Source organism: Sorex araneus, chromosome 3 (genome assembly GCF_027595985.1).
Source record: "Sorex araneus isolate mSorAra2 chromosome 3, mSorAra2.pri, whole genome shotgun sequence".
Classification (NCBI taxonomy): Eukaryota; Metazoa; Chordata; class Mammalia; order Eulipotyphla; family Soricidae; genus Sorex; species Sorex araneus.
The window spans coordinates 141,602,119-141,615,817 of NC_073304.1; the positions used below are offsets into that span (position 1 = coordinate 141,602,119).

Genomic DNA, 13,699 nt, shown 5'->3' on the forward strand with positions numbered 1-13,699 from the left:
GTCAGGGAAGGAAAGAAATCAAGAGGGGAAGTAAGAAGAAGAGGACAGGAGGTATCAAGAGACAAGGGTCAGGGGCTATGGAGGGTACATCAGTTAGTTGTACAGAGGGTGTGATTCATGTATTTATATAAACCACAGAACCAGAAACACTGTAAATAGGAGACCCAAACGATATTAACCAAACTTAACCAAGTTTTTGCTAAGGAGGCAAGTTGGGATTGGGAGAGAACTATGGACATTGGTGAAGGGAAGTTAATACTTAGGGTAGAATTGGTGTTCTAAGCTTGAAACTGACTATTATGAACAAGTTTGTAAGTCACAATATCTGGTGGGGGGAAGTGAAAATTAAAAAAGAAATCCTAGATGCCATCTAAATATTAGTAGAGGACTGAATAAAGAAATTCTGGATGTTCATGCGCACACACACACACACACACACACACACACACACACACACACACACACATACACACACACCCCGGGCAGACTTGGGCTTGCAGTGGGATGATAAAAAGATGCTATAGGCAGAAGCATTGACTAGATGAAGGATGTATCTGTTAAGTTCAAAATGTTTTTCCTCAAGAGTTCTCTGGAAGTCTCCCTAAATTATGTACCCATATCTAGGTCTAGTCATTCATGGGATGTATTTAAAGTTTGTGTGCCATGCACTGTATTGAACACCATGGCACCTAGAGGGAGAATATACCTACTATATTTACCTACTATACCTACTCGAATACTGGAAACTTATTGCCTATCAACTTACCACATGGGGACAGATCATGGAAGATTTTTTGTTTTGTTTTGTTTTGTTTTTGGTGAGAATTAATTTGAGGTCTGATAGAATAATGAGGTTTTTTTGTGTTTTTCAGGTAGAAGGTATGGCTGTTGGGTTCATGAATGTCTGCTCAAGAGTGAACATACAGCTCCTGCACGAGTGCTTTGATCTGGGGCCTTTCCATGGACTCTGCATCCCGCATCCGGAGGATGTTCTGGAACCACCGAAGAAGTTAAAACTTTACAAGAATAAAGGTACATTGGCTGTTATAGAAAAACATCAAGAGTGCTTAGTGCATACCTTACACATAGGTTATTAAGTTATGGAACCAGATATTTTATTTTTTATCTACTTCAATTTTCATGATTAATCACATATTTGTGTGTTATCTATGAGTACAGTCAAAATTTTACAGATATGGCATAGTTTGTAACCTGTGAACTCAAGATAGTAAAAATTGAAAAATTGAATAGGTTTTGCTAGGAAGCTTAAAGTTTCTGAAATTTAGAATTCCTACATACATATAGCGATAGTAAATTGATTGCTATCATTTCAGGATTTTACCTTTTCTCCCCCATCCTACAAAGCCCAAATACAAGTGAATTTTTCAAGTTAAGAACTCAAGATATGTTTTGTCTATTTCTTTGAAAAATGTCATGGGTATCCTGATAGGGACTGCATTTGTATAGTGCTTTGGGCAGTATTGCCATTTTGATCATGTTAAATCTCCCTATCCATGAGCAGGGGATGTGTCTCCATTTCCTAGTGCCCTCCTTTATTTCTTGAAGTAATGTTTTGTAATTTTCCTTGTATAGGTTCTTCACCTCTTTGGTTAAGCTGATTCCAAGGTACTTGATTTTCTGAGGTACTATTGTGAATGGGATTTTTTTAAATGTCTCATTCTTCTCTTTCATTATTTGTATATAAGAAAGCCATGGACTTTTGGGTGTTAATTTTGTAGCCTGCCACTTTACTATATTGACTTATTGTTTCTAGGAGCTTTTCTGTAGAGTCTTTAGGGTTTTCCAAGTATAGTATCATATCATCTGAAAATAGTGATAACTTTTCTCTTCCTTTCTGTATGCCCTTGATATCTTTTTCTTGTCTAACTGCTATGGCCAGGACTTCCAGTACTATATTGAATAGGAGTGGCGAAAGCGGGCAACCTTGCCTTGAGCCTGATCTTAGAGGGAAGGCTTTCAGTTTTTCCCCATTGAGAATGATACTTGCCATGGGCTGTTGGTAGATGGCTTTGACTACATTGAGGAAAGTTTCTTCGATGCCCATTCTGCTGAGAGTTTTCATCATAAACCGGTGCTGAATCTTGTCAAATGCTTTCTCTGCATCTATTGATATGATCATATGGTTTTATTATTTCTTTTATTAATATGGAACAGTAAACCCCCACGAATAGCTAAAGCAGTCCTTGGAAAAAAGAAGAGGGGTGGCATCACCTTCTCCAACTTCAAACTCTACTACAAAGCAGTAGTAATTAAAACAGCATGGTATTGGGATAAAAACAGACCTACAGACCAATGGAAAAGAGTTGAATATCCTGTCACAGACCCCCATATATATGGCCACCTAATCTTTGACAGAGGAACAAGAAATGCAAAGTGGAACAAGGAAACCTCTTCAACAAGTGGTGTTAGGAAAACTGAATAGCTACCTGCAAAAAAATGAACTCTGACCTCTGTTTAATGCCAGGCACAAAAGTCAGATCAAAGTGGATTAAAGACCTCAATATCAGACATGAATCTATAAGGTTCATAGAAGAAAATGTAGGCAGAACTCTCCATGACATTGAAGCTAAAAGCATCTTTAAAGATGAAACAGCACTCACCATGCAAGTGGAAGCAAACATAAACAAATGGGACTACATCAAACTAAGAAGCTTCTGCACTTCAAAAGAAACAGTGACCAAAATACAGAAAGAACCCACAGAATGGGAAAGAATATTTACCCAATACCCATCTGATAAGGGATTAATATCCAGGATATACAAGACACTTGTGGAATTGTATAAGAAAAAATCCTCCAACCCCATCAAAAAATGGGGAGAAGAAATGAACAGAAGATTCCTCAAAAAAGAAATACAAATGGCCCAAAGGCACATGAAAAAATGCTTCACATCACTAGTCATCAGGGAGATGCAAGTCAAAACAACAATGAGATATCATCTCACACCACAGAAACTGGCACACATTCAAAAGAACAAAAGCAACCAGTGCTGGTGTGGATGTAGGGAAAAAGGGACGCTCCTTGACTGTTGGTGGGAATGCCGACTGGTCCAGCCTTTCTGGAAAACAGTATGGACAGTCCTTCAAAAATTAGAAATTGAGCTTCCATATGACCCCACAATACCACTTCTGGGAATATATCCCGAGGATGCAAAAGAGCACAGTAGAAATGACATCTGTACCTATATATTCATTGAAGCAGTGTTCACAATAGCCAAAAGATGGAAACAACCCGAGTGCCCTAAAACACATGACTGGTTAAAGAGACTTTGGTACATCTACACAATGGAATACTATGCAGCTGTTAGGAGAGATGAAATCATGAAATTTGCTTATAAATGGATAAACATGGAGAGTATCATGCTAAGTGAAATGAGTCATAAAGAGAGGGACAGACATAGAGGGACTGCACTCATTTGTGGAGTGTAGGTTAGCATCACATGAGGCTGACACCTAGGGACAGTAGATACAAGGACCAGGGGGATTGCCCCATAACTGGAAGACTGCTTTATGAGCAGAGTGGAGAAGGCAGATGGAATAGAGAAGGGATCACTAAGAAAATGATGTCTGGAGGAACCAGTTGGGATGGAGATACATGCCGAAAGTAGATGATGGACCAAAAACGATGACCTCTCAGTGTCTGTGTTGCAAGCCCAAAATTAGAGGGAGAATATGGGGAATATTGTCTGCTGTAGAGGTAGGTGGAGGGTGGGAAAGGGGGGGTGTACCGGGGATATTGATGGTGGGGAATGTGCACTGGTGGAGGGGTGGGTGTTTAATCATTGTGAGATTGTAACCCAAACGTGAAAGCTTGTAACTATCTCACGGTGATTCAGTAAAATTTAAAAAAAAAATAAGAACTCAAGATGTTCTATATTCCTTAAGTTTGAATTCCAGCAATTAATTCTTCTGAGATAGTCTTTGACAAATATATATAAGTGTAGTGCATGACTATTAAAAAAATCTTTTAGCTTTCTTAACTTATTTCTAGGTTATGAAATAATAAACTTGGTTTCACATTATCAATTAGAATTATCACCAAATGAAATTAAATAATCTCATTTTTAAAAATTTAATAAGGTTTTCATCATGGGTATTTTTACAATTAAGTATTTGTGTTTTTAAATCATAAAAATGTCGTCAGGTAAATGACCTTGGGTACATCAATTCAACCTGAGTTTCCATTTTAATGTAATAGGGAAAATAGCAATACTCTCACAAAGTGGGGGGTGGGGGCTATAAAGTCTCACTGAAATCACCCATATTAAGGGTTTAACTTCAGTGTCTGAGTGAATGGAGGAAACCTAGTTATTAAAAGAATGTTCACCATCTTTGTTAAAAATTATTTCTTTGTTATTGTTTTCTCATTTCATTCTTCTGAAATTAAAGTCAAGGCATTTTGAATAGCTGTGCTTTCTTGTGTCTGTACAATTGTTCAAAAATAGCAAGAGGAATATGTCAACCTAATCAACTTATCTGGACAGGAAACTGGTACATGTAAAAATAAAACTCGTCTGAAGATTTGTGCTCATTACAGAGTAAAGGCAGATATATAGATGGAGTCGTTTTTTTATGCTGCTGACATAACTCTTCACAAAAGATAGGTAGAAGGACTTCATTCTATAAGGAAGACCCACTTGCTCATGCTTAATGAAGAGTTACAAGTTTTCTGAAAAAACTTCAGCATGAGGCAGTCATGAAACAAGAGTTATTATTGTAATTTTTAAGTGTTTAATTTGGGCTGGGGCAATAGCACAGCATGTAGGGTGTTTGCCTTGCATATGGCTGACCGGGTTCGATTCCCACCCAGCATCCCATAAGGTCCCCCAAGCACCACCAGGAGTAATTCCTGAGTACAGAGCCAGGAGTAACCCCTGTTTATATCGCAGGGTATGACCAAAAAAACAAACTAAATAAATAAACAAAATAAGGTGTTAAATTTCTAACAGTAGAATCAAATATGTTTTAGGCTTTAAGTTTCTCATGTATAAAATATAGACAAAAATGGCATCTAGCCCACAGAATTATTGGGAGAGTCAAATGTTAGACTGTACAGAGTGTACTTAACTTAGTGCCATTGAGAGAATATGTATTAAATTTTTTAAAAGTTTACTTTTCCTCAATTACTGAATCTTGATGCTATTAAAAGCAAATTGAAAACATAGAGATAGTACTTTTTGGTATGCCTTTAGTAACTGAGGCTTCTCTGATATTCCATATTTAGTGAATAGGCAGATCCTTTATCTTAGAAATCTAATGTCAAGAACAAAATTTAAAATTTAGACCGGGGGCCGGAGCAAGTACATCGATAGGCCTTTGCCTTGCATGTGGCTGACCCAGTTTCTATCCCTGGCATCCCATATGGTTCCCCAAGCACTGGCAGGAGTAATTCCTGAGCACAGAGCCACGAGTAACCCCTGAGCATCACTGGGTATAGCCCAAAAAGCAAAAATAAAAGAAAAAATTTAGACTGAATACTGCACTTAAAATAAATACATAATCTTGCATAGTTTTTGTTTATCCAGATATGTGGATATATATCCAGATATATATCCACAGATATATGGAAGCTGAAAGAAGTCCCACCTTTCTCTACCACTTTTACTATTTTACTTAAAATTAATCTCGGATAAAATGAAAAATAAAAGAAATGGAAAAACTTCACTTGTCTGTTTTTAAAAATATTATGTTATATGTTCATTGATACAAAGGTAATTGTGAAATTTTCACCAGGGTTCACTATTATAGATTTCCAAATAATTCAGGGATAGACTTACAAAAAATTAACAATTCAACATACCCAAGTAGTAGTCATTAACACATTTTGCATCTATATTCCTATCAACAAAGAATAAGGCTCAATAGAAAATTCTAAGTCTGGGACTAGAGAGATAGTACAGCAAATAGGGCACTTGCCTTTCATGAGCCTGACCCAAGTTCGATCCATGTTACCACATGTGGTCCTCTAGCACTACAGGGATTATCCTTGAGCACAGATCCAGGAGTAAGCCCTGAGCACTACTGGGTGTGGCCAAAACAAAAACTTTCAAAATCTGCTATTACCTGTTTGTTTTTATTTTTTGATGAGTCAAGAAAATTTTAAAAAAAAAAATTCTTTTAAAAATTTAATTTATTTTTTATTAAAGGACTGTGATTTGCAACATTATTGATAGTTGAGTTTTAGGCATATAATATTTCAGCACCAATTCCACCATCAGTGTCAACTTCCTCTACCAGTGCTCCCAGATTTCCTCCCTACCTCAACCCCCACCCCATTTGTACCTGTCAACTTGACAGGCGCATTACAGAGTTTTAGTGGTTGCAGCTTACATCTCATGTTTTAGTGTTGTTGAGTCTGTGTTTTGGGTATATCACCAGGATAACTGAAGCCCTGATGCCTGTTCATCCATTGCTTCCCATTCTCTTCTCTGCCCCACATAATTTCTTTCCTTCCCTGTTCTTCTCTCTTAACACTGGGGTCAGGGGTGATCTAGGCATCTCCTTTACTACAATATATTTCCTCATCCAGTATTCTATACCATAGATATATGAGGTCATCTCATGAGGAAACAATTTTCCCAGAAACTAAAATTTTCGTTTCAAATCCCACACGACACTGGGCCTTATATCTTACACTTTAACTTTTGATTTTTTTCACAGGATTCTCATATATGTGCTCATTTGTTCTCATAATAATATAGATGAGCTAGGGCAGGGAACAGGTGATGTCCCTTTCTTATATTTATCCAAACTCATAGCTCTTGCAAGGCCATAAAACTCCTTAGTAGTTGACTCAGTACCAAAATCCAGTCTTTCCTGCTTGGCAGGGTGGCTTGGTTTACTATAGTTAGCTTTGGTCAAAAAGTCCAATGGTGGTTATATGATACTATATCATGATCTTTTAAAATTATATATTTTTTTGGCAGGAGAAAGGGGTTTGAGGCCATACCTGTGTGTGCTTAGGGATTACTCCTAGCCATGAGGTAAGCACCTTAGCCACATACTATCTCTCAGGCCCCCTAGGTTTTTTTTTTTTTTTTTTAAATAACTTTCATGAGTTCTTCAATGAAGTATCACTTGAATGAATTCTCAGTGACTCGCCCAAATCCATAGAATTTGTGCATGTGTCCTCTGGACAGCTTTTGTGTGTTTGGAATCTTTACTTCTGTGTCTATGAATTTTGCCAGACCCTGGGAGGGTATTCTGGCCTATGCAAGAAGCAGGCTAGAAGGACAAGAGAATGGCACTTCAGGAGCAAATTTTTTCCCTGTCTCAGATTATTCTCTCATTATTCCCAACCTACTACTTTCTTGGTTAATCCTCCAAATAAATGACTATACTCGAATCTTTGACTTAGAGCGCGCTTCTAAGAAAACTTACACCAAGACAATGCTGGTGTAGTCTTTCCCACCAACTATGAATATATTTGTTTTTGCATGGCTGAAATGAATCAGAGCATAAATATGCCTGCTTCCTCACCCTCACTTGAGGAAGTGAGATAATTCAGAGACATGAGTTTTGTATTGCTGTCATAGTTCCTCCGGAAATTAAATTCTAGCTTTCCACAATGATAATCTGTTTAATAACATCTTCCTGCCCTTCTCTGTCTCTATTCCTCACCTCTCTCTATCACCGGATTGCCTCTACCTGTTATTTCTGTTCAGAAAGCTCACATTTTGTCTCAAGGTCTGGTCTTTCTTTTCTCATGAATTATAAAACTTGTGATTTCACACCAACCTCAATACTTCTGAGCAGACTAATGTTGAGGTACAATGTTCTTAAGTTAATATAGTCGCTCTTCTTCATAATAGCTATTTTATACATTCTGATCATTTATCATTTCAACCATATTAAAAAATTCTATTTATATCAAGAAGGTTTAATGATACACATTCAATTTTCCACATGTATTTCCCATTTTCTAGCATCTATTTGCAAATGTACCTATTAAATATACTAATCAAATATTTACTTATTTAAAAAAATTTTATTTTTTATGTACTCAAGTTTGAAATGAAACTGGGCCAGTGGGAACAAATCCTGTAGATGCAAATTATGTCTGACTAGAAGAAAAATTTAATAATTAAGTTTTTTTAAATTTAGAAGAGATTTTAGTTAAGAAAGAGCAGTTCCCAATTATTGGAAAAATTCATAAGGAAACTGTCATGAGCACTTCTCAAGTACTTTCTTATTGTGAGGGAGATTGTACTAAGATTGAAAATCCTTTTAAATGCTAAGACTCTGAAAACTGATGGAACACATGTTGGGATATTTTATATGCCTAGCAGTTTGTTAATATTTTCTATCAGTGACAATAGAATGGCTCAAAATAATATACATGTTTTTTCTAGTTGGCTCCGCCATTAGCCTTGCCTGATGTTTTCAAATCAAGCTGTCTTTTGTTCACTGCATTATTATAATAAAGACTTTGGAGCCAGAATTGAGCTGGCAATTTTCATGATAATGCATCAGGCAAAATAGGATGCAGCCTAAATTTCCACAGCTCTATTGGCATCACCACGCCTACTAGTTGAAATAAAAAATAAAGCAAACAAACCTCCAAACTTTTGTTTGTCATGTAGGCTGATACAGTGCAGAGGAGAAGAGGCCTGTTCTTTTAATTAATTAATTAATTACCTTTTAATTGAATCTGTGTGGTACAATTACAATGCTTTCATGATTGAGTTTCAGTCAACAATGGTCGAATACCCATCCCTCTACCAGTGTACATTTTTCGCCACCAATGTCTCCAGTATCCCTCCTGCTACCCCCTCCCTATCCCACCCCTTCCTATATTGCATATATTGCAGAAAATTTCTCTCTCTCTTTCTCTCTCTCTCTCTCTCTCCTTTTGTCATTATGGTTTGCAATACAGATACTGAGAGGCCATCATGTTTGGTCTTTTATCTACTTTCAGCACACATTTCCCATCCCGAACAATCCCTCCAACCATTATTAACTTAGTGACCCCTCCTCTACCCCAGCTGCCTTCTCCTTCAGCTCATGGAGCAGGCTCTCAACCATGAATCAATCTACCTGGCCTTTGTCTCTACTGTGACTTGGGTGTTAGTCTCATATTATGTTATTTTATATTCCACAAATAAGTGCAGTCATTCTATGTCTGTCTCTCTCTCTTTTTTTTATTTGCTTTTTGGGTCACACCTGTGAATGCACAGGGTTACTCCTGGCTCTGCACTCAGGAATTACTCCTGGCGGTGCTTAGGGGACCATATGGGATGCTGGGAATTGAACCCGGGTTGGTCGCGTGCAAGGCAAATGCCCTACCTGCTGTGCTATTGCTCCAGCCCCCTGTCCCTCTCTTTCTGACTCATTTCACTTAGCATGATACTGTCCATGTCCATCCACTTATAAGCAAATTTCATGGCTTCATCTTTCCTAACAGCTGCATAGTATTCCATTATGTAGATGTACCAAAGTTTTTTAATCAGTCGTCTGTTCTCGGGCACTCGGCTGTTTCCAGATTCTGGCTATTGTGAACAGTGCTGCAATGCATATACAGGTGCAGATTTCATTTCTTGTATAAACCCCTTCCTCGGAGCTGTGTAAACTCCTTAGCTTGGGTGACGCTGAGTGCTTATACACTAAAGGAGTTTGCGGGCTCTCTGGGCAGCTCTCTCTCACCGCCCTAGTTTGGTGCTCTTGAACTGCTTCCCCATCCGGGATGGCTGTTGCAATGGGCGGATGAAGGAAGAGTAAGGGCCAAGCTGGTTGGTGATCATTTGCCATTTATTCCAACTCTCATCTCTCACAAACTCTCTCCACAGCTCTGTCCCCCTCTGGCCACAACTCTCTCCCCAACTTGCTCCACAATTCTCCCCAGCTCTGCCCTACTACTCTTTTTCTAACTCCCTCCGCAGCTCTCTCCACCCCTCGCTCCAGCTCTCTCCAACTCTCACTTTCTCCACAATTCTGCCTGTAGCAACCCTCTCTCCAACTCTCTCTGAGCTCTCTCCAACCCTCTCTCCCACTTGCAACTCTGCCCGCAGCAAACACCTCAACCAACTCTTCTCTAACCAAGCCTCCCAAACCACACCCCCCAGAAGTGCAATCAACACGTTTATCAAGCCCCCCTGACCACCTAAAGCCCATCAGGGCAAAATAGCACTTAAGGTGTGTTTCTCCTCTCCTTAGAACAGTAACTTAATTAATGTGAAAAACTAAAGCTCGCTCATAGGGTGAGTGCACTTGCGGGCTCTCCGGGCGGCTCTGTCTCACCGCCCATGTTCGGTGCCCTGGAACCGCAGTGTGTGGACTGGATTGGGACAGCCGGTGGTCAAGGAAAGGCGAAGGAAGAACGAGGACCATGCTGGTTGCTGATTAGTTACCGTTTATTCAATTTTTAATCTTCCATCTCCCGCACTCCCAGCTCCGGCCTCTCTCTGGATCTACTCGGCTCCCTCCTCTAGTCTCTTCTCTTGTATCTCTCTCCGAACCCCTTTTACTCATCATGGCACTTCCAAAGGGCGCAATACATTGATGTCACCAAAGGCACCAAAAGATGTTACAGGAAGAACATTGAGACAACATTATTCTCTTGAATTTACAGGCCATTCATCTAGGCCCCCCGGAAAGAAGATACAAAACCAAAACGAAGCCTTCCTTGGGCTGAAAGCACTCGGATTTACATCCCAAAGACTAGGCTGGGCCAGAGCCTGGAATCTACAATGTCAAGTCAGGCCTGGCTAGCACCTAAAATCTGCATGTCAAAGATCAGCTAGGCTTCTGTGACAAAAGGGAAACTGCCTCTGAAATTATTTCCAGAAGGCAGCTGAAAAAGGGAAAATATTCCAACAAATTAACATCTTAATTCTACTTCCTAATACTTGCCATTCTGTATGGACACAGTAATAGACACATTTAGGCTTGTAGGGTGTCCCTCCTGGGGACATCTCACCACAGACTCAGACTACAGTGCTTAGGCCGGATTAATCATTCCTAAACCTAGCATGGTCCGAATCTAGTTATTACGTTTTTGAATCATGACAGAATTTGTCCATGACCAAACTTTTTTTTTTTAATAAATTTATTTATTTTTAATTAATGAATCACCATGAGGGTACAGTTACGGATTTATACACATCTGTGCTTATGCTTCCCCCATACAAAGTTCGGGAACCCATCCCTTCACCAGTGCCCATATTCCACCACCAGTAAACCCAGCATCCCTCCCATCCTCCCCAATCCCATCTCCCCCTCACCCCCCCCTGTCACTGTGGCAGGGCATTCCCTTCTGTTCTCTCCCTCTAATTAGCTATTGTGGTTTGCAATAAAGGTGTTGAGTGGCCACTGTGCTCAGTCTCTAGCCCTCATTCAGCCCGCAACTCCCTTCCCCCACATGGCCTTCGACTACATTATAGTTGGTGATCCCTTCTCTGAGTTGCCCTTTCCCCAGAATGTGAGGCCAGCCTCCTAGCCATGGAGTCAACCTCCTGGTAGTTGTTTCTACAATTCTTGGGTGTTAGTCTCCCACTCTGTTATTCTATATGTCATAGATGAGTGCAATCTTTCTATGTCTGCCTCTCTCTTTCTGACTCATTTCACTTAGCATGAAACTTTTCATGCTGATCCACTTAAATAAAAAATTTGTGACCTCCTTTTTTCTAACAGCTGCATAGTATTCCATTGTATAGATGTACCAAAGTTTCCTCAACCAGTCATCCGTTCTAGGGCATTCGGGTTTTTTCCAGATTCTGGCTATTGTAAACAGTGCTGCGATGAACATACATGTGCAGATGCCATTTCGATTATACTTTTTTGCCTCTCTGGGATATATTCCCAGCAGTGGTATTGCTGGGTCAAATGGGAGCTCAATTTCTAATTTTTTGAGAATCATCCATATTGTTTTCCAGAAGGGCTGAACCAGTGGGCATTCCCACCAGCAGTGTAGAAGGGTCCCTTTCTCCCCACATCCTCTCCAACAGCGGTTGCTTTTGTTCTTTTGGATGTGCGCTAGTCTCTGTGGTGTGAGGTGGTATCTTGTGGTTGTTTTGATCTGCATCTCTCTGATGATTAGTGATGTAGAGCACTTTTTCATGTGCCTTTTGGCCATTCGTATTTCTTCTTTGGTAAAGTTTCTGTTCATTTCTTCGCCCCATTTTTTGATGGGGTTGGATGTTTTCTTCTTGTAGAGTTCAACCAGTGCTTTATATACCATTGATATCAACCCCTTATCTGATGGGTATTGTGTAAATATCCTTTCCCATTCTGTAGATAGTCTTTGGGTTCTGGTCACTGTATCTTTTGCGGTGCAAAAGCTTTTTAGTTTAATGTAGTCCCATTTGTTGATCTCTGTTTTTACTAGATTGCTTAGTTCTGTGTCACCTTTGAAGATACCTTTATCTTCAATATCGTGGAGGGTTTTGCCGACCTTGTTTTCAATGTACCTTATGGTTTGTGGTCTAATGTTGAGGTCTTTAATCCATTTTGATCTGACTTTTGTGCATGGTGTCAGGTCAAGGTCTACGCCCATTTTTTTGCATGTGGTTGTCCAGTTGTGCCAGCACCATTTGTTAAAGAGGCTTTCCTTGCTCCACTTCACATCTCTTGCTCCCTTATCAAAGATTAGATGATCATACATTTGGGGTTGTGTGTAAGGGTATTCCACCCTGTTCCATTGGTCTACGGCTCTGCCTTTGTTCCAGTACCATGCTGTTTTAATTGTTACTGCTTTGTAGTAAAGATTGAGGTTGGGGAGGGTGATACCTCCCATCGTCTTTTTCCCAAGAATTGTTTTAGCTATCCTTGGACGTCTGTTGTTCCATATGAATTTTAGGATTGCTTGATCCATTTCTTTGAAGAATGTCATGGGTATACTTATAGGGATCGCGTTGAATCTGTATAATGCTTTGGGGAGTATTGCATTTTGACAACATTGATTCTCCCTATCCACGAGCAGGGTATATGTTTCCATTTCCTCATGTCCTCTTTGATTTCATGGAGTCGCATTTTGTAGTTTTCTTTGTAGAGGTCTTTTACTTCCTTGGTTAAGCTGATTCCGAGGTACTTGATTTTCTGGGGCACGATTGTGAATGGGATTGCTTTTTTTTTTTTTTTTTTTTTTTTTTTTTTTTTTTTTTTGCTTTTTGGGTCACACCCGGCGATACTCAGGGGTTACTCCTGGCTTTGTACTCAGGAATTACTCCTGGCAGTGCTTGGGGGACCATATGGGATGCCGGGGATCGAACCCGGGTCGGCCGCATGTAAGGCAAACGCCCTACCCACTGTGCTATCGCTCCGGCCCCGGGATTGCTTTTTTTATGTCCCTTTTTTCTGCCTCATTGTTTGCATATATGAAGGCCATGGATTTTTGGGTATTGATTTTGTAGCCTGCAACTTTACTGTATAAGTCTATTGTTTCTAAGAGTTTCTTAGTAGAGGTTTTAGGCTTCTCTAGATATAGTATCATATCGCATGACCAAACTTTTAACTTGTAGTTAACCATTATGGCACTTTGGCCTGGTCCATTTTGATGCCAGGATAGCTCACCACTTGCTCTGGGCCCGTCCAGTCTCTCCTCGGGACCCTGCTTTTGGGGATCTAGGAAGTAAGGGCAACTGATGCTTAAGTCAAGAGAGCAGATGTCCAGGAGGTATGTTATCTGGAGTCAATCAACTTGAATTTTTAACTGTCTTCCTGTATCCATGCAAAAAGTAACTTCTCT

General features: G+C 39.7%; 1 protein-coding gene across 1 annotated transcript in view; it reads left to right on the plus strand.

Moving 5' to 3' along the window:
* Positions 1–13,699, plus strand: part of CFAP61 (cilia and flagella associated protein 61) — a 411,272-nt gene that overhangs the window by 77,379 nt on the left and 320,194 nt on the right. Inside the window, exon 8 of the mRNA XM_004614437.2 lies at positions 873–1,032. Coding sequence (XP_004614494.2) covers positions 873–1,032 — 160 coding nt within the window. The remainder of the gene's footprint in view (positions 1–872; positions 1,033–13,699) is intronic.